General features: G+C 29.0%; 3 protein-coding genes across 3 annotated transcripts; all 3 read right to left on the reverse strand.

The window, feature by feature from the left end:
- Nucleotides 1-4741: 4741 nt before the first annotated feature.
- LOC149498803 (endochitinase EP3-like) lies at nt 4742-6464 on the reverse strand. The gene is made up of 2 exons (XM_089723248.1): nt 6003-6464; nt 4742-5362 (listed from the first exon to the last, which is right to left on the reverse strand). The coding sequence occupies exons 1-2, from the start codon at nt 6403-6405 to the stop codon at nt 4956-4958; spliced, it is 810 nt and encodes a 269-aa protein (XP_089579374.1). The 5' UTR covers nt 6406-6464; the 3' UTR covers nt 4742-4955.
- Nucleotides 6465-10104: 3640 nt separating this feature from the next.
- On the reverse strand, nt 10105-11466 carry LOC149498804 (endochitinase EP3-like). The gene is made up of 2 exons (XM_089724394.1): nt 10980-11466; nt 10105-10657 (listed from the first exon to the last, which is right to left on the reverse strand). Exons 1-2 carry the CDS (start codon nt 11452-11454, stop codon nt 10242-10244), a joined length of 891 nt encoding a protein of 296 aa, XP_089580520.1. The 5' UTR covers nt 11455-11466; the 3' UTR covers nt 10105-10241.
- Nucleotides 11467-15312: 3846 nt separating this feature from the next.
- On the reverse strand, nt 15313-17136 carry LOC105628359 (basic endochitinase CHB4). The gene is made up of 2 exons (XM_089726826.1): nt 16789-17136; nt 15313-15874 (listed from the first exon to the last, which is right to left on the reverse strand). Exons 1-2 carry the CDS (start codon nt 17078-17080, stop codon nt 15468-15470), a joined length of 699 nt encoding a protein of 232 aa, XP_089582952.1. The 5' UTR covers nt 17081-17136; the 3' UTR covers nt 15313-15467.
- Nucleotides 17137-21235: the final 4099 nt, after the last annotated feature.

Consider the following 21235-nt stretch of genomic DNA (forward strand, 5'->3'; position numbering starts at 1 on the left):
TGCCAACCCTTATTTTTAATGGGAAAAATAATTATTTCGTTCCTTAGGTTTATTATAATTATCTAAATAGTCCCCTACATTTTATATAATATATAACTCATCCTTAAAATTTAATTCCGTCTAATTAAAAGGTCATTCCGTTCAAATATAGAATATTTTGCCGTTAATTTAAAATAAAAGTACTAAAACACCCCTCTCTCTTGTCGACATGGACCACTTTTTAGCACTTAGCTTAAAAAATTTAAAATTAAAACTAAAATTAAAAAAGCACACGCCATCTTCCTCCAAGCACACCAGCCCTGCCAATCATTGGACACCTCCATCTCCTTGCTCCAATACTTCATTAAGCCCTTCCAATCTTTCAACTCAGATATGGACCATTAATCCACCTTGACAACGATGGTGACGGAGATTACTCCATGCATTGAAGAGGAACTTTCATTGGACAAGAAACAACAATAATTTCAATAATTACAACCAATCAAAGGATAGATTCAACAGCCGTGATTTCCTATTCTTGTTTACCGGAGAGGTAGCTTTTGGAACAGCACTTCGTTGGCGTTACCGGTGAGGTAGTTTTTGGAGTAAACGTCCATCATCGTTTGGATCATTATCAGCTCTTAGAGTATTCTCGTTTAGATATTACAGAGGCATGAAATTACCATTTTTCAGACGAAGAGGATTAGGATTCGTTCCATTATCAGAGAGATTCCCTAGTGACGACACGGAGGAGGAATATCATCCACTACAAAAAAAATGCAGTTTTGCGACCGATTGCGACAAATTTTAGAGTAACAGAGATTAAATATTCTCCGATGGATTTGCGTCCAATCTATAACAATATTAGCGATGGAATTGCGACCGACTGCGTATCCGTAGCTAATTCTAGCACTAAATTGCGCTCTGCAGTTCCGCGCCAAATTTAATATCTGGTTTGCAACGGATTAGTGACGGATTTGCGACCGATTTTTTGCGACTGACTTCTTTCGTCGCAATTCGGTCGCAATTTGTTTAGCTAAATTTCGCTCTGTAGTTCTGCGCCAAATTTAGTATTTGGTTTGCCTCGGATTAGTGACGGATTTGCAATCGATTTGTTGCGACCAACATCTTTGGTCGCAATTCGGTCGCAATTTGTTTGATTATAAAACAACAGCACATGATTAAAAATTGCGACCAATTATTAAATGAGTCGGTCGCAAAAAATTAGGGCTTTATAACCCCTTGGTCCCCTAGGGCGCAATTGCAGCGCGCCGCTTCTCTTCTTTTCTGTCTTCTCTCTGTTTCCAGCACGCCTCCCAGATGCAACGCTGGTCGCTGGAGAAGCCATGTCAGTCGCCCGGTTAGGTAGGTGCTCTTACCCTTTTATTTTATCTGCATTTTTTTGTTTTTATATATGTTGCAAAATAATTTATATTTTATTTTATTTTATGTTGATTTTGTTATTTATTTTTTGTAAATTGTTTTTTATTTTGTGTGAATGTTGGTGAATTTTTTTGTTGTAATTTTGAATGGATAATATATTTTTTTATATATAAATAGGATTTGCTGGAAAATTTGAAGTTTTTAAGTTTTGTTCTTGTATTTGCTTTTTTTATAGAATTTTTGTTTGTTGTAATTTTGTATGAATGGATAATATTTTTTGTTGTAAAACTGTATTAATGAATGGATAATAAAAAAATGACCTTAAGTCTAAATTGTAATAATGCACAATTATTAGAAATAGGTTTTTAATTGTGAACTTTGAGGTGGTAGCCAACAGAACAGGTTTTTAATTGTCCATTTTTTCCAATTCTCACCAATCTAGAGAATAGAAACAGAAGAAGGAAAAATGTTGGGAAAAGAAAAAAAAAAAACAAAAAAACAAAAAGAAAGAAAGAAATCACAGACCAAAAATACTAAGTTGCCAAAATGGCTATTACTAGAATCAGTAGCATATAAGTATTTTGCTTATATTTTGTTGAAGGCAATAATATCACAGCTCTGAATATATTCGTTGCAAGGCTCAACTGTCAGATGTTCCTCTATGAGAATTTTTGTTTGTTGTAATTTTGTATGAATGGATAATATTTTTTGTTGTAAAATTGTATTAATGAATGGATAATAAAAAAATGACCTTAAGTCTAAATTGTAAAAAATAATGCACAATTATTAGAAATAATTGTAACTTGTAAAAAAAAATTAATGAGTATAATTTAATACTAATCAAATTTTCTAGTAATCAAATTAATTAATTGTATTGAAATTTATTTTTTTGAAATTATTTTATATGTAATTAATTACTATATAAAAATAATACTGGATTTTTCAAAAAACAATTATGAAAAGAGATTATATATAAGTGTTTATGTGAGTGTGTTTTGACTTGAGATTTGATTATGTTATACCGAAAGTATTGCTGAAATTTTTTTAAAAACTGAAAAATGAGGAATCGTACACTTACTGATATTATAGTAAGTTTATATATATATATATATATATATATAGTTAACCTTAGTTAGAACCTTAGTAAGTTTACACATATATAGTTACCCTCATACATATTTATACATATTTACCACATGTTCTACAATTCATATAATGGTATATACATATACAGGTTATGTAATCTCTAGTACAGATGGCTAGAGGCAGGGCGGTTGACTCAGGTACGTCCGACAGTGGTTCGCATGGAGGTCGTGGCCAAGGACGCAGTACACGTTGATGAGGATGATACTTCTTAGATTGTCATTGATTTTTTCATATTTTGTATAGTACATTACATTTACAGTTCTTTCTTAGATTATTATTGTTTCTGATGATGCTTGCGTTATGTATATACATGTCAATTTTTAACAGTGGAAAAAATTTTGGTTTTAATATTATTATTTTTTGTGCCCATAATTATATTTTGCAATCGACTAGCAATCGAATTGCAATCAAATTATACTCATTAAATTTAAATTTGCGACAGATCGCTAACCAATTAATTTCAAAATTTGTGACCGATTTGCGACCGCATTTGATAATTGCGACAGACACTTTTGGCGACTGATTTGCAACCGATTAGTCGATCGCTAATTTGCAACCAATATTTATAATTTTGCGACCGATTAGTCGGTCGCTAATTTGCGACTGCTTAGAAAATCAGTCGCAAAATTATTTGCAACGAGCACTTTTGTGACCGATTAATTTCTGTTGCAAATCGGTCGCTACGTCCATTTAGCGACCAATTTTTTATATTTTGCGACTGATATGTCGGTCACAATTTACCGATTTTTTTGTAGTGATCAAGGCGGAGCAAGTCAATGGCAAGCCCAATGTTTCTAAGATCGTCAATAGCAGCGTTCTCGTCAAGCCCGTTACGGTGAGAGGATCAGCTGATATGATTGGATGAACGAAGAGAATGGACAGTGATGGGTCAGGTCGGGTCGAATATTAAATGGAAAGGGGAATCAGGCATGCAACAGAGAGGCATGAGAGTTATGGGCTCTGACTTCTCTTTCCCTCCCTTGCAATGTCATGGTAGTCGACGTCAGCGAGGGAGGGATGTTTTTCGTACTTTCGTTTTAAATTAACAGCAAAATACCCTATATTTGGACGGAATAACCTTTTAATTAGACGAAGTTAAATCTTAAGCATGAGTTATATATTATATAAAACATGAGGGACTATTTAGATAATTATGATAATCTTGAGAGACGAAATAATTATTTTCCCTTTTTAATGTTTACTTCCTTCTCCTACAAACTTTCTCTATCATATAAAAAAAGAAAGTTAATCTCCATTAAATTCTTACAAAAAATTCATATTTCCAAAACTCACAAACAACAAATAAAAAATTTGCATCAATATGAAGATTTTCAATTTTGATATATAAGAGTGTATTTTTATCTTTGTACTAGGCATTTAACGATGAAAATATAACTTGTAAGCATAAAAACTTATTAGAAGAACGAAAGCAAATTATAGGAATGTATTCATGTCCCACCAAGGAAGGCAAAATAAAAAATAAAAAAAAATCCATCAAAAGATGTATGGAGTGAGAGATCTCGAGTTCGAGTTTTCTCTATTATAAAAATTATTACTAATTTGGTGAATGTCATTTAAAGGGAGAGTCAACCTTGTTGTATAGCTCACAAAATTATTCAAGTCTATTAAGCCTCCCATATATATATATATATATATATATATATATATAATCCACCAAGTAAATAAAGATAAAATAAATAAAGTATATGGGCGGAGCTCCGGGCCTGGCCCCTCAACGGCCCAGCCTTGAGGCCAACTAAAACCCAAATTTACTTTTTAATACCCTAAATTTCAGAACCTTCGATTCAAATATTGGCTATTCATGGTAGATGTGTTCTTCTTCTTATTTTCTTTTGGACAAAGGCGAAATTTAACCTTTTGATTTTTAGAGAATGATCAATATTAAGTTTTTTGCCAAATTAGGATAAAACTTGTAATTCAATTATGTTCAACTTAACCTAAGTTTTAACAATTTCTTTTCTTCTTTAAAATATATTGTTTCTAAAAATATAAGAAAATTTATTTTATATATTTCTTTTTCATTTACAAGATGCAAGAAACAGTTTAGGAATCACTTGAACCGCTTTTGGCAGAATCACTTCCTCTTCTTCATTTAGGCAAAATTGAAAATGAAATGAAATTTGCAACTTAAACTCTCGAATTCTTCTTTCTGTAGAAGAATAGGGCAACAATATTCATCGCAGCACAGCCCAGCCAAAAAACTCAGATCAAATGGTTGAAAATATATCTAAATTAAGATTAAAAAATTACTATAATTACTACTACATTTGTTTTGGTTTTCAAATTTGACAAAAAAGGAAATTTTTTTTTGTGCTGATTACATAAACTTTTATTCTTATTAGAAAGTACAAAAATTTAAAAGAAAATCCAAATAGGAAAAAGAAAAAAGCAGAATATATATGTATGTCTGTGCTATATTTTATGTCCTAACAGGTCAAATTATCTCCAGGAGCAACACCAAGTTGGTCACAATAATCAGTATAATACCCAACCCGAGCTTGAACAGTAGCAGAGTTTCCACCATCACATTCAAGAGCACCATTAATGGCTCGAATAGTAGCTCCAAAACCTTGTCCTATCACAGGTTGGACATTGTTCATCCAATACCAAAGTGCTGTTTTAAATGAAATAACTGGATCGTTGGCCACGGTTTCAGGTGAGTTTAATCCGTCGAAGCCGATGCTTTCTCCGGCCGGTCCATAGTTGAAGTTCCAAGATAGTTGAATGGGTCCGCGGCCATAGTAACCTTTTTCAGGATTGCATGGATACTGTGTGTTGTCTTCGTCACAGTAGTCCCTTGTTGCACCATTTATCTCTTCTATGTGGCAAAAGTCTGCAACATGCAAGAAAAACATTTTAGTAATATAAAAAAGGTAATGTCCCAATATATATATATATATATATATATATATATATATATATATATATATATATATATATATATATATATAATTGTGTCTTTGTGCCTGGCTTGTAAGGATTCTCAGCCACATGGATAGTTCAATTTGCTCATCCATATTTGACCCTGAGAGGCACATTGGCATAACATACTTCTCATGTTCAAAGCAAGATTTGAAACTAAACTTCTCCCAGGAGGATGTATGGGACTAGAGGTGAGATCTAATTAATATAGATTTAACTTTCTATCTACTCAATCTGCTCATCTTTTCTCGATAATCCATACATACTTTATCAATGTATAGACAATTATCTTTCGAGCATAGGTTTAGGCTCGGCCTCATTAAGAAATAAAATGGAGCACCTGACAATATATATTCACAAGCAAGAACTACGAGATCCCCTTTCATGTATATTTGATGTAAGCAGTGTTTTTATGCTCGGAAAAAAAAATAATTAGGTAAAATCTATTGAAATAGTTTCTAGCTTTTAAATTCGTGACTTGCAAGTAAAATTCGCTGCTTTCGTCTAATATTATTATATACATGTTGAACTGATAGAGAGGAAAAACTTACGTCCAGTCTCATGTGTAACATGGGCAAAGAAAGCTGCAATCTCACGCCTAGAATCCTCAGCAGAACCAACTCTACCAAACCGAGGATACGAATCCAAAGCCTCAAGAAAAACCTCTCGTGAATAAAATCTTTTCCCAACACAACTATCTTCAGCTTGATCAATTATTCCATTGAAAAATTCAGGCGTTACAATTTCGGGCACTGAAACATCATTTGTAGGAGGAGGAGAAAAACAAGGGCCTTCTTGGCAACCAGTCCCACAATATTCTTCAGTTGTCCCACAAAAACCCCATCGGCTACAACACTGATCAGAAGGGCAGCCGCAGTTTTGAGCCACTGCAACTCCGGCGAGAATTCCGGCTAAAAGAATTATTGTAAGATTGTTTCTGGTAGAGGATGCCATGTTTTAGGGTTAAAGAGAGAAAGAAAGAGAGGAAAGTGTTTATGGATTGTGAACAAACGAAAGCTGAAGCTTTGCATTTATAGAGTGTGAAAAATTCAGTTCCGACATGCGGCTATCTACGTAGAATGCGTGTATGTACTGTGTATTGCTGTGGTCTGACTTTTTGTTTTGTTTTGTCTTGGATATTGGTGGTGGTTTGACTTTGACTTGTTCTGGGATACCCTTTTAGTCACACCTTTGAAAAGTCTTACCTCATTGTTCAATAGTGTGTGTGTGTTTCTCCATGATGCTATTTAGCAAATGTCATTATATATACATATTGATGCATGGATCTTGTATTTTGGGCATTGATGAAAAGCAAAAGGTTTAAATGTTAGTTGCTCTTGGAGGAATCCATTAATGATAAGCACCGGAAAGATGATAAGGACAAGCATTAAACCTGCAAGTTAGGTAAAGTCAAATTATATGACTTTGTCCTAGTCTTACCAAAATGTACACTTTTGGAAGAGATCAAACTATGTTAAGACATTTATTAGGTTAACTAATAATTCTGGATTATTTTGTTTTAATAATTAAACTATAACAACATTTAGAACTAATTATTTTGTTTTAACCTATTACAAGAGTTTTTTATAATACCAACTTAAAAATATTCAACATTTAATTATGTATTAACTTCTTAAAATTATCTCTAAAATGATAAAATCACAAGCATTTTTCAAACTAAAAATGATAGTAAATTTTTATCACCGTCAGACTCAGTTTATGAATCTATTCATGGAATAAACCAATAAAAAATAATCTTTTGTTGAAAGGAGAACATTTCTAACCATTAAAATGAGCAAAAACAATAAAAAGAGAACAATTATTTAGAAATTAAAATTTAAAATTCTTTTGGTATGATATATAATGTGTGTAATTAAGATTTTCCCATCCACCTCATTTTTATTTTCTCTAATCTTATAGTTTATTTCCTTGTGTTGATTTTTTAGTTTTTCATTCATCATAATTACTATAATTTATAGTCCTATAATTGTCGTATTTTTTCAAATCTGATAAGTATTTAGGAACAAAGGAAGCAATCTTTTTATGTTGATTTCCTTGTTTTTCATTCAATTACTAGATATTTCATTATTGATTTTTTTTAACACCCCCTATTTTCATATAGTTGCTTTATACAATATTGAAGAGCTAAATCTTTATTTTAACGATATGGATGAATTAGAAACATAATCCTATATTCCCTTCATAGCCAAGTATAAAATAATAAAATGAAGAATAATTAATTTATCCCACTAATTAATTTATCCTATATTAACAATCACTTGATAATGACATTTAAGCCAAAATAATTAATTAAAGTATGATCATACATTAACAAATGAAAGACAATCAAAGATGAGGAAAAATAATTAATTTGCTACCCATATCCAGCCAAGCCGACAACTACCACCAATTATTTTCATTCTTTTTTTAATAATTATTTTGCACTGCAAAACCTTTTTTTTTTCCTGCAATTTTCTCATAATTAATATCTATTAAATTAGTCACTAACCGGCCGGATTTGAGGTTATGGTCGATTGCCACGCCGGCCCTTTTGAATAAACTGTAATTATTTAATCTAAACAACACTTAATTTGTTATACATTGCTCTCAAAAATAACAAAGTACTTGAAAATGTGATTAGCAAGCCCAATTATAGATTACTCAAATAATGTCCTTTTCCTACGTTACGTGCTCAAGTATTATAATGAATGGCGATGATTAGACAAAACTTGAGATTCACCCGCTACAGGGTTTATTAGTTTTGTTATTTTATGAAAAAAAAAAAAAAAAAAAAAAAAAAAGAAGAAGAAAGGATGATTTAACCTACCAATGAGCTGGAACTTATTCAATTCGTTCAAGATTCCATACGTTGATTAAAAAAATAATTAATTTTTTAAAATTTTAGTAAAGAATTTATTAAAATTATCTCTAAAATGATAAAATCACAAGTATTTTCAAATTAAAAATGATAGTAAATTTTTGTCACCGTCGGACTCAGTTTATGAATCTATTCATAGAATAAACCAATAAAAAATAATCTTTTGTTGAAAGGAGAACATTTTGACCATTAAAAGGAATAAAAACAATAAAAAGAGAACAATTTTTTTGAAATTAAAATTTAAAATCCTTTTTGGTATGATATATAATGTGTGTAATTAAGATTTTCCCATAGACCTCATTTTTATTTTCTCTTATCTTATATTTTATTTCCTTGTGTTGATTTTTTATTTTTTCATTCATAGTAATTATTATAATTTATAGTCCTATACATAATTCTTTCGTCGACTCTATATTTATAGTTACGTGTTTAAGTAGCCATTAGAACTCTAGTAATTTCTTTTGAAGAATAATGGTAAGATTACCTATTTAAGATTCATAGTCTATTTCACCCTCTGCTTCATAGATTGCCTTGTAGGCCTTCACCTGTTTGATGATTTCCCTTTATCATTTTATTAAGTTTTTCCTGATTTATTAATAAAAATTAAAATTTAGGATTAAAAAAGAAAAAAAAATAATGCCAATCAAGAAAAAAAAAAAACTATCTTTTTACTATGCCGTTGATTTGAAAAAAAAAAAAAGACTCATTATTAAATTCTCATTTTTTTTATATAAATCACTTTTTTCTTTTTTTTTTTCAGGTTAACTGGATTGAAATAATATTTTATCTATAATAATTTAATATATTTCAGCATAACTTTATCAATTTATGCTAATATAGTCACGAAACATTATTAATAAATAATCATAATATAATCAATCTGGTCCCATTGTATGTCGTTTAATAGTTAAATCGACTAATTCATATTAATATGTCCAGCAATAATCAATCCATATTAAATTGACCGATCATATTAATACTAGAAACTAGGCCCAGTATAGTTTCGGATAAAAAAAAAAACTAGGCCCAGTATTGAGAACCTACGGTGGATAACAATGGCCCATGTTACTTTGCAATTTTTAGTTCACAGTGATTGGGTCTATATCCTCACTTATACATCAAATCAATTAAATTAAAGATTTTTATTGAAACGAATGTATTTTTTATCATACGCTTTAAAAAAAAAAAAAAAAGGAACATGTTTTAATGAATTCTTAGTCTCATTTTTGTCTATAAATGGTATCATCAACTGAGTCTCGACAAGTTTTTTCCATTGACCAATACATGAGTTCCTCTCTGTGTTTTTTTTTTTTTTTTTTCCTTTTTTTTTTTTTACTATCCCAAGTCACAGACTTACGATTAGCTTCTGCATATTGGCCTACTAAAGATAGAGTATTTTCAACGAATATTTATTTTATCCATAATAATAGAACAATCAATCTTACTTAAGAGAGAATAGTACTAAAACTACATATCTCAGAAATTAATCTCTTTCAATAATAATAATTAAATTATTAAAATTCATGTAAACGAAGAAAACTCTGAATTTAAAAATTACTGCCGCCTTCTTATAAAAAGTGAAAACAATAACGGTCACTTTTTTTCATTGAATAACTTTTTTGCATTTCTCAATTTTCTCGTCTTTGATAGTTTTATCCTTGTCTGTATATGTAACATTAAGTCATTAATCAATGATTTGTATGATTCATCTCTCTCTCTCTCTCTCTCTCTCTCTCTCTCTCTCTCTCCAAGCCCATTAAAAAGAATACCACACAAAAGAAAATCATAAATATAACAGTTTATTTATTTTTAAAAGGGGAGAATCTAATCTCACTCAACTATTTTCACCTCTATAAATTAGAGGGTACATCAATTATTTAATTTCACAAGGGAAATATCTCTGGAAATCGAATTAGCATTCGAGATTACCTCCAGGAGAAACACCAATTTGGCTACAATATTTGGTGTACAAATCAATTCTAGCTCGCACTTTGGCAGCTTCTTTTCCACCGCATTCAACATCACCATTAATGGCTTTAATTGTAGCTCCAAATCCTTGAGTCACAACAGGCCTGACACTGGTCATCCAATACCACAAGGCAGTTTTAAATGCAATAACAGGATCTCTGGCCACAATTTCAGGTGATTTTAACCCATCAAATTTGTTTTTATTGCCAGCAGCTCCATAATTGTAGTTCCATGTTAGTTGCAGAGGACCTCGCCCGAAGTATCTCTTGCCTGGAGCACATGGATAGTCTCTGTATTGTGGGGAAGTGTCACAGTAGTTCTTATCAGCAGGAACATTTTGCTCTTCTGTATTGCAAAAATCTGAAAAAAAGAAAGTCAAAAGCAAATCCCTTTTTAGGCTATTTCATATATACACTGAACTATTACCATTACATTTGATTTGTTTGAAATATCTGCATATGCAGAATTCTACGTTGGACGGAAACAGAAAAGATAAAACGGGTAACGAGGAACGATATTGGGAAACCACGTTCATAATACAATTTTACATGAAAAAACGGTATTTTATACAGGAAAACTGATGCGGAGAAACGTTTCCCAAACACAGAGACGCTCATGCCTACGAGTTTCCATGCATCGTAGGCAAAATTCAAAGCAGAAATAGAAAAATGAAGAAACTTACATCCAGTCTCATGGGTGGCATGCGCGAAAAAAGCTGCAATCTCACGTTTAGAATCATCGCTAGAACCAACTTGTCCAAAATTAGAATATGATTTAAGAGCTTCAAGAAATGCATTTCTTGAATAGAAGTTCTTGCCAGGACAATTTGCAGGAGCTTGATTAATTATAGCATTAAAGAAACCTTGAGTGACAATGTCAGGCACAGAAACACCACTGCTAGGGGTTGGGGAACACGGGCCCGATTTGCATCCAGGGCCACAGTACTCTTTATCCTTCCCACAATACCCAAATTCGCTACAACATTCATCTGGTTTACACCCACAATTTTGACCTAATGCGTTTCTGGGCAGTAGGGCTATTCCAAGAATTATTGTGAAGGTGATGGTCATGAACAATGGGTTTCTCATATTTTGGTGGAGTAACATTTTGAGAAAGATTAGTTTAGAGACTAAGAGAAAATTGAGTGACAGATGCATTCCAAAAAGATATGCAGTGGTTATTTTATAGTGTTACGAAAATTGAAAGACTACCCATGAGCTTAGACCAGTGGTTGCGTACTCATGTTAATTTGGTAATTGAAAATTCAGGAGTTATTATATTTTTAAATATTAATATAGAAGTTGAAATTTTTATATTATAAAATCATTTAATTCAATTCCTTGTTAAAATTTATTTTCAAACTTTTAGCTTACTTGTCCATAATTCAATTATATCTTACCACTCAGAATACTCATAGATTCTATAATTCTGTATGTTTTTAAGTTATAATAATTTCAATTCCTCTCTTAGTCACTGAAATTTACTATAAATTTTAAAATTGTATCATTGCCTCGAATTTCAAATAATAAAGGAACTGATTTCAAGATGGTAAAAATTTCAAGTAAAATTTTTTATTTATTATTTTCGGTAAATTTTAATTGGATTGAGATTTTATTAGATGCTGTATAAATAAGTTTTGTCAATTAAATTTAAAATTATCAAACACTTATCAATCATATATAATATGATTAATGTTCTCGCTTATTTAAGAATTCTTATATTATTTTTTATAAATTCAGTCGATAAATAACAACTGATTTTTGTTCGATCAAATCTACAGGTAAAGTAAATTTTTTATAGTGGAAAAATTATTTTATTATACAGTATAAAATATTATTTCTGACTCATTGTTTACTAATATATATACAGGGAAGAAGGGCTGCTTAATGCAAGTGTTGTTGTTCAAAATGAAAACGCGTTCCATTTGACGTGTAGACTTGGGAGTCTTCATACATTGCCCTTGTTTATAGGTAGTTTTTTAGTCTTTATGGAAGGTTTGGTTTGATTTAGTGTCCAAACGAAAATGACTCTTCATCAAAGAATTGAAAAGTCTAATCTTTGTCTAGATTATCTTAATATCCAAGATAAGGATACTTATCATCAATGCTATTATATGAAATTAAATGAGGTTACAAAAGTTCCAATTAATTACTAAAAGTATTTTTGCTGAACCGACCAATATTACGATAAGTGGTTTGGCACTTAAGTGAGGTTGACATTCGATCTTTATGTATAGATCACCAAATACTCGCTCGAAACAGTTTACCTCTCAGTGGGTCGACCAAGTGTAAACATGATTTATTTCTAGTCTAGTGAATTGAGATACCTGTGGTTAAAACAAAATAAATAAATAAATAAATATATATATATATATATATATATATATATATATATATATATATATATATATATTCTTGCAAGTAAATTGCAAATTAATAAAAATCCTATGACTAATTATATTAACTTTTTCTTCTTAAATGTGGATAAAATGTATTAATCTTCATATATTAATTAAAAAATCAATTATAATGTGCAAAAAATTAATTCATTTTGCAATTGTATATTAATAGCCATTAGTTAGTAAATCTTTTGTTCATATACAGGTACATATAAATGTACTAAACTCTTCATCTGTGTAGCATTCTATATTTTTAAGAATTTTTGAAATTTTCTCTTTATTTTTCTAAAATTTAATTATTATTTAAATTAATTTTGTATTAAACAGATTACATCGGATTGATATTATTTAAATTATTTTTTTAAATTAATGTTCTAGAGACATTCTAATAAATGAAATTCGATTGGTCCAATAGAAAAATTTTCAATCTGAAGATGTAACGCGGCATGTCGACCAAGAAAAAAGAACAGTTTGGTTAGATGGGAAAAGTCTAGCGAATGACCGTTTCCTAAGATTTTCTCTTCTTATTTTTTCTTCCCACGAGAATTGAACATCTGGCAGCACTATAAGATAATCTAATTTCTGTTTGGTCCTTTTCCTATATATTTTAAGAACGGAGAAACCTCACAACATTCCAAATTCTTTTAACGAATGCTCATTCAGTAGGTCTTTCTTTTTGTTATATTGTCTGATTTTCCAATTTTTTTTTTTAAAAATGCAAATGTATAAAATTATCTAATATTTTATCGATGTTTCACGCCACGTCAACACCTATAAGCACAAACTAACGGTATTATTAAATGATTAATTTATAATAATTCAGTGATTAATTACTTTTAAAAGTTCATTGCCTAGTCCGGTGTGGTTTTATAAATTAAATCAATTAAAAAATAAGATTTTTTTTAAAAAATTTTTAAAAGTGTGGACTCAGTAACCTTCCATGTCTAAGCAATTATTAAGGTCCATTTTCAAGATAATAAAAACTTCAAGTAAAATTTTTGACTGATTTTTATTAAGTGATATATAAATAATTAAGTTTTATGAATCAATTTAAAATTAATAATTATATATCAAAACATAATTTAATAATAAATACATATACCATTTGATAATAAATTTAGGTTGTTATTCATTATTTCTCGATTTTAAAAAATAAAAATTTAAAATTTGTAGTCTTTGTAAGCATTTTATAGTCTTTAGGGACAGTAAAAGTTTGGTTTGATTGATGTATCGAAACGAAAGGAAGTCACCATTAAAGAATTGAAAAGTCTAATGTCTAAATCATCTAAATATCAAAAGATGAGGATATATATATAATCGTCATTAATAATATTATTTGCTCATGAGTTACACTAAAGTTTCAATCAATTAATAAAAATGTTCATGCCTATTAAAATATAAATCTTGTAACCTAAGTAAAATGGGAATATCTTTTTTTTTTTTTTTCCAGTGTGGATGAAATGCATTATTTAATTGAATTTACATATATTTAATAAATTAAAATAACTAATTATAATGTGCAAAAATTAATTCATCGCACTATTATAGCTATTATCAAACAAAATATGTTTTATTATTCATCGAGAGGTTTAATAGACCAAAATAGTATTGTAAACTACATAAGAGCGGTGACTCTCTCTTAACGTCAAATTAGAAAATTCTTATGGTTAAGAGGATTCAAACGTAAGATTTATTAATAGACATTAATTAGTAAATCTATTGACATATGAAAAAAAATATTGCTACTTATTATTAGGTTAGATGATACATATATATTCATTAAATTAATAATAATTTTCATATGCTTAATATATAAAATATGAAAATACCGTTTAGATAAAATGTGATCTATATCTTTTTAAATTTATGTTTCTAAAGATATATCAACAAATCAAATTAAATATGTAATGTCACGTGTCAACCAAGAAAAAGACAAGTTTGGTTTTTACGGATAGATTGGAAAAGTCTAGCAAATTACCCATTGCAAAGATTTTTCTTTTTCCCTTTTTCTTTCTTTTTTTTTTTTTTTCCACTCAATTGAACATCGTCAAGGTAAACTAATTCTTGTTTGGTCCTTTTCCTATATGTTTCAAGAAAAAAGAAACCTCACAACATTCCAAATTCTTTCAGTGAATGCTGATTCAGTAGGTCTTTTCTTCGTTAGATTTTCTGATTTTGCTTTTTTTTTTTTTATAAAGAAAAAAACTTGTGATTTTGACTTTTATACTTAAACTACCCACATGCTTGTCAATATAATCCAAATTGATGTTTTGTTCAATAAGAAAAAGCTAATGGAAGCTTTAAATCATCTCTGCACGGTTATGTTAGACAACAATTTTTTAAATAACTTTTAGCGTTTTGATAAAATTACTTAAAAAGCTGATACTAAATGTTAACGTAACATTTGAACTAAAAAGTTAACATTTAGTTTTTAACGTTTTATGAAAAGCTAAAAAAACAGCTAATTTTGTCGAACAGACCCAACGTCTGATTGGTCATCTTACGTCTTGTAATAGATATGATAAGTGAAAAGTTTCGAGTTTTAGTCATATCTAGGACAAAAGTTATCATTAATATTATTCCGGTTCATTGGATCTTCCAAATGTAAAAAATAAACTTAGTTATAACGTCAAAGATTATTTTATTTCATTGAAGCTAGTTTACATAATCTCTAAGGATGAACTAGCTTCTAATTATTTCTGAAACTCAAACAAGGATCGATAATTTATTTAGCAACCCTATTTATTAAATTAAACAAGAACTTAATTTTAATTAGCAACTAAGATTATCCCCAGGTGCAACTCCAATCTTGTTGCAATAATCAGTGTAATACCCAATCCGAGCCTGAACTGCTGGAGGATTTCCACCATTACATTCAATTGCACCATTAATGGCTCTAATGGTGGCTCCGAAACCTTGGGTTACGACAGGGCGTACATTGGTCATCCAAAACCAGAGAGCTGTCTTAAACGACACAACAGGATCATTTGCAACAGTTTCAGGAGAGTTTAACAAGTCAATGTTAAGGCTTTGACCAGCTGCACCATAGTTGTAGTTCCAGGTTAGTTGAATCGGTCCGCGGCCGAAATAATTCTTTCCTGGGGCACATGGATATTGTGTGTTTGATTCGTCGCAGTAGTCTTGAGAAGCACCGTTTATCTCCTCTATGTAGCAGAAATCTGAAAATTTATCATCCAAAATGTTGTGTTTAATCCACGATCTATTTGAATATATTGTTATTAATTTTAAAAATAATAATCAAATTGGATACAAATATATAGCATACTTTTGGTAGACAAGGATAAAGTGAAATTTATTAAATTTCCACACTTGGATAAGGTGAATAAATAATCCGTTCGATTTGAACTGAATCAAATTAAAATAAAAAAAAATATATAAACTTAAGTTTTTTAACAACAGATCGAACTGAAATTAGTATCTGACCGAACTAACTCGATCGATTTTGATTGATTTTTGCCATGTTGGTTTTATTTTAAACTCAATCGATGAATTTCTTTAAAATTGACTCGAACCAAACAACAAATTCGATTCAAAATACCTAACGATAAACTGAATCTTTTTTGAACAGTTGACTGAATCAAACCAAACTGCAATGGGTAAGTTTGATTTTCGTTTCGTTTCAATTGATGGTTTTGCACATCTTTACACCTAATCAATTACTAACTAAATGGGAGGTCAATTTCTCATGTGGGACCGAGGAGAAGGAGCACTCACATAACATCGAGATCCGGAGGCTCCAACACAAGACATGATTTAAAAAGGTAATATTCAATATTTCTATTTGAATATACTATTTATTAATTTTAAAATAATAATCACATTCAATAAATATACAGCACACTTTTAACGGACATGATAAAGTGAACTTCATTAACCTTTCACATCTAGACAATTACTGACTAAATGAGAGGTCAATTTCTCACGTGAGATTAACGAAAAGAAGCATTCACATTCTATCAAGATGGAAATGATTTAAAAAGTGAGATTCTAATATTTGGTTGGTATAGAATTCTATATTTCTAGGAAAATCTAAATACAAAAAAAAAAAAAAAAAGAAAGAAAGAGATCTTACGTCCAGTCTCATGAGTAACATGAGCAAAAAAAGCAGCAATCTCACGCTTGGAACCATCACCTCCAAGGTTACCAAAGTCAGAAAATGAATTGAGAGCATTAAGAAATGCATCTCTAGTATAGAAATTCTTGCCAGGACAATCAGCACCAGCTTGATTGATTATCGCATTAAAGAAATCAGCAGTAACAATATCTCCCACATTTTGAGCAAACACTGAAACGTTTTTTTCCATTGTTGCAATTATAACAATGGATAGACTGATGGCAAGCACAGTTTTTCCAAGTACAGCCATTTTTGGATTGAAGAGTAACAAATTAAGGGAGTCAAGTCTATTGTTCTTGTGGCTGTTGTTATAGAAGGTGGAGGTAGAGTGAGGTATTTATAGTAATAAAGTTAGGTATTTATGATGACTTTTAAGTGGTAGTATTAAAATCAGAAAATGAAAGGTATAAATTTATAATTTTATTATTATATTATTATTGGTTTATTTTATGCACATAGAGTTTAATTAAGACGCTATTTGATAACACGAATACTAAAAATTAAATTTTTCAATATTTGTGTCGTGATAATTAACAAAATTAATTATTTTAATAGTTGTTAGTTGTTTTAACAGTTATTAAATGTTTTCCTAGCATTTTGTCAGCCATTTTCAAATTTTATACCCTAATATAAACCTTAGACTATCAAACACTTTAAATAAATGGAAATTAAAACATTAATCGCTCAAATACACTACTACTTAAAATGATAAGTTAAGATTTTTAGCTTAAAAACTTGCAATGATTTATGAAGTTATTGGATCTTTAAATAAATTTACAATTATATCCAAAGAAATAATAATAATCTTACAATTTATAAATTTAAACATTTATGTTATTTAGCACTTATACACTTAATTTTTAATTTTATTAAATGCGACCTTCAATTTCCTGTTCACATTGGGATAAGGCCACACATGACCCGTTACAATTCGATCCAACCCGAGCAGCCCAATCCAATTCAATTGAATTAGGCGGGTTTGAAGATATAATTGATTGGATTGGACGAGTCATCTTTATAATTCACGGATTGAGTTGGGTCACGAGTTCATTAGATAAACCCATAGACCCGACCCAACCCATAAATAATATATGTGTGTAATTATGAATTATTTAGCTAATTTGATTTGATTTATAATTTTGAATATAAATACTAAATTATTTACATATTTAGTAGATATTGACTTTAAATTATTGCTTTTTGGAATTGTCACTATTGGAATATATTGTAATTTATTGTAACTAAGTATTTTTTTAATTTTACTAGTTGTCTTTTTTATTAGAAAATTTAATTTTTCATTGTTGATTATGATTGTGATGATGATGACAATGATGATCATGTTAAGACTTGTTAAAATTATTGTTTAATTAAGTTTTTAAATTTTTTTAATTTTCTCACTAATTTCTCTTAAATAGTTATATTTTATTTTTTAAAAAAAATTTATTATTATCATTTATTTAACCCGTGAGTTTACCCAATCCATTTATAATCCACAGGTTTGCATTTAATGGGTTGATTTAGGTTAAAAAATCATTGATATGCACATACGGGTCAAATATTTTAAATCAATAAATCGGACCCAACTTGACTCAGGTGCACCCCTATGTAAGGCCAAATTTAAGTATAAGAATTAGGATAAGAGAATTAAGTTAAATATACATGCTTAATTATGGGATTAAGAAATTAAGAGGTGCGTGTAGGCTACGTATTTCTGGCTGAACTACTTGACTTACGTGATTCATTCTTCGTAGAATTTAATTCTTTAGTCCTTTCAGAAATTATATTAATTTTGACCGATTAATTATTTCAATTACTGCTAATTAAGTACCAATCTGTTTCATAATATTTGTCACATTTGAAAACAAAATTCGTTTCGAAATACTTATCACATTTGTAATTTTAAGGAGTAATAAATCTTTTTTTTATCAATTTTATCCTTTATATATAATCAATAATTATTACTTCAATTTAATAGTTTTCTTATAGAATTAGTTTTAAATTAATGGTATTATAGTCAATTTATTCAATAATTTATTATAAATTGAATAAATTTAATATTTTTTAAGGAACATCGAATTTCAAACGTGACAAGTATAATGGAACCGAGGTAATAACAATTTGTTAGCATGAGATTCACTTAAACATTTTAGGTTTACATATAAATGCTCTATCCTAAGACTTTTTTGGGTTTAATTAATTACAATTAATTAGTTCTGTTTTGAGTTTACTTTGGAATAATAACTTTGTTTCTTAAATTTGAAAGGAAGACCCGTTATTTAAATTTAGTTATTTTATTATTATTTATGTCTTAAAATAGAAAATAAATTGTCCAAACAAAGATAAATCACGAAAAGTTCTCTTCAAAAAAAAAAAAAAAAAGAAACCACGAAAAGTAATTTATTACTAGAGCTTTAACTCGATTTTTAAAAAATAAAATTTTATTTTAAAAAAAAATCAAAATATGGAAGCAATACCCAAACATGTAAATGGGCAGTAATATATGAAATAGAAAAGTAGAGTATGCTATTTACATAAATTTTGTAATTTTTGACAAATTTTATAATTCTAAAGAATAGTCAAATCTAAAATTTATTTTTATACCTAACAAATTTTATAATTCTAAATAGTCAAATCTAAAATTTATTTTTATACCTAACAAATTTTATAATTCTAAAGAATTGTCAAATCTAAAATTTATTTTTATACCTGACAAATTTTATAATTCTAAAGAACAGTCAAATCTAAATTTTATTTTTATACCTAGGACTATGAATAAGGAGAACATATGGGCTATAGATAGTTCTCTTTAAATAACATTCATCAATTTGGCGAAAATTTCTATGATAAAAATGACTCGAGTTCAAGATCTCTCACTTTTTGTATTTTTACAAGAAATGAAAACTAAAAAACCAATCAAATCACAGCTAGTTAGCAATCTCTATTTCATTTAATATTATGCCCTAAAAAATAATTGATGAAACAATTTTTTAAAAAGGATTCATCGGGCTAATATACATATAAAAGTAATATATATTTTTTCTCATTTATTAATATTAATTTATTTAAAATATTCATCTTAGTCAAAAATGGCCAATGACTAAAATTGTAAATAAAAAAATATTAATTTCATTTATATTATGTCAGTCGGGATAATACTTCTCAATAGTTTTTTGCAATGTGAATTTTTTTTATGTGCTAAAAATTGATTTTAGTTAGGAAATCTTTTTAGATATGAGGTTTTTTAAATATAATATTACTGAGAATATACTATTGAGTGACTGTTTAAAGAATTTTCCAATTTTTTCGCTAAAAAAATTATATTTGTCAGGTTTTGGTTCAGTCGGCAATGCAAACTGGGCATGTAGAAATGACTTTCAGGTTAGAACCCCACTAAACACACCTACAGAAAGGGGCAAAGAGCCTTAATTATAACTAAATTTCAAACCGAATTAGGCAATCCTTCGTAATAGAGTCCAGATATCAATAATTTAAAAAAAATAAAATTATATTTGCCAAACTTGCTTCTGGAAAGTTAGAGTCAATAGTGGACGGAGAACTTCTTCCGCATAATTCCGCAGCCAATTTGGGAGAGGCACAAAGTTTTACCAATTCACAATTGCCTATCTCATCATTGCTGGCTGCTAACATATTACAACCTTTGAATAATCAATAAATCTTTGGAATTATTTATTCATAATTTCAAAATTACTTAAAAGTCGTTTGGGTTATTTTATAAAATATATAAAATGTAGAATCCATGCATTGCAAAAACAATGAAATTTAGAAAAAGCATAATCGATAGATTTTGAATAATAATTTTGGAAAAAAAATTAAATGATTTAAATTATATTATTAATAAAAATGATAAAATTGAGAAAATCTCATTTTTAAAATGGGATTTAAAATAATGAAATCAAAACTATAATAGAATATATCAATCTTAGAAATATGACAAACAATCTCTTAGACAATGATGCCAACCAAATATTATTTTACTATGCAACACACTTTCTTTCTTTCCTTGTAATTATAATTTTATTTGATGGGTTTTTAGTTTTTCATCTTTAAGCTTCGCTTTCTCATTATATCAAAATAATAATAATAGTAACCAATGGGTGATATTGAATAGCAACGGTCTTTTTTCCTTTTCCTTAATCAAATTTTTTGAATTCGAGTTTTGAATATGAAGCATTTTAAACTTTAGTAAGAAATAATTTACCTCTTTATCAACTTACTCGGCGCAAATTCAGAACTGAGTTTCAAATAACTGATTGTTTCACCAAAACGTAATGATATAGTAGAAATAATGATATAGTAATGCAGTACTACAAAATAATAATGAAGCACAAAACACCATTTTCTCTATTACATATTGAACTCCAACAAGGTTAAAAAAAAAAAAAAA

The sequence above is a fragment of the Jatropha curcas genome, chromosome 1 (assembly GCF_041381405.1).
Source record: "Jatropha curcas cultivar XTBG-Jc1 chromosome 1, XTBG_Jcur_1.0, whole genome shotgun sequence".
NCBI lineage: Eukaryota > Viridiplantae > Streptophyta > Magnoliopsida > Malpighiales > Euphorbiaceae > Jatropha > Jatropha curcas.

What these genes read in the sequence shown, in the direction of transcription:
- LOC149498803 (XM_089723248.1), bottom strand. Translation starts at nt 6,405, where the DNA reads ATGGCATCCTCTACCAGAAACAATCTTACAATAATTCTTTTAGCCGGA. An exon ending in TGTTACACATGAGACTGGAC is followed by an intron (nt 5,363 to 6,002) that starts GTAAGTTTTTCC and finishes TGCATGTTGCAG; the next exon opens with ACTTTTGCCACATAGAAGAG.
- LOC149498804 (XM_089724394.1), bottom strand. Translation starts at nt 11,454, where the DNA reads ATGCATCTGTCACTCAATTTTCTCTTAGTCTCTAAACTAATCTTTCTC. An exon ending in TGCCACCCATGAGACTGGAT is followed by an intron (nt 10,658 to 10,979) that starts GTAAGTTTCTTC and finishes TCTTTTTTTCAG; the next exon opens with ATTTTTGCAATACAGAAGAG.
- LOC105628359 (XM_089726826.1), bottom strand. Translation starts at nt 17,080, where the DNA reads ATGGCTGTACTTGGAAAAACTGTGCTTGCCATCAGTCTATCCATTGTT. An exon ending in TGTTACTCATGAGACTGGAC is followed by an intron (nt 15,875 to 16,788) that starts GTAAGATCTCTT and finishes ATAAATTTTCAG; the next exon opens with ATTTCTGCTACATAGAGGAG.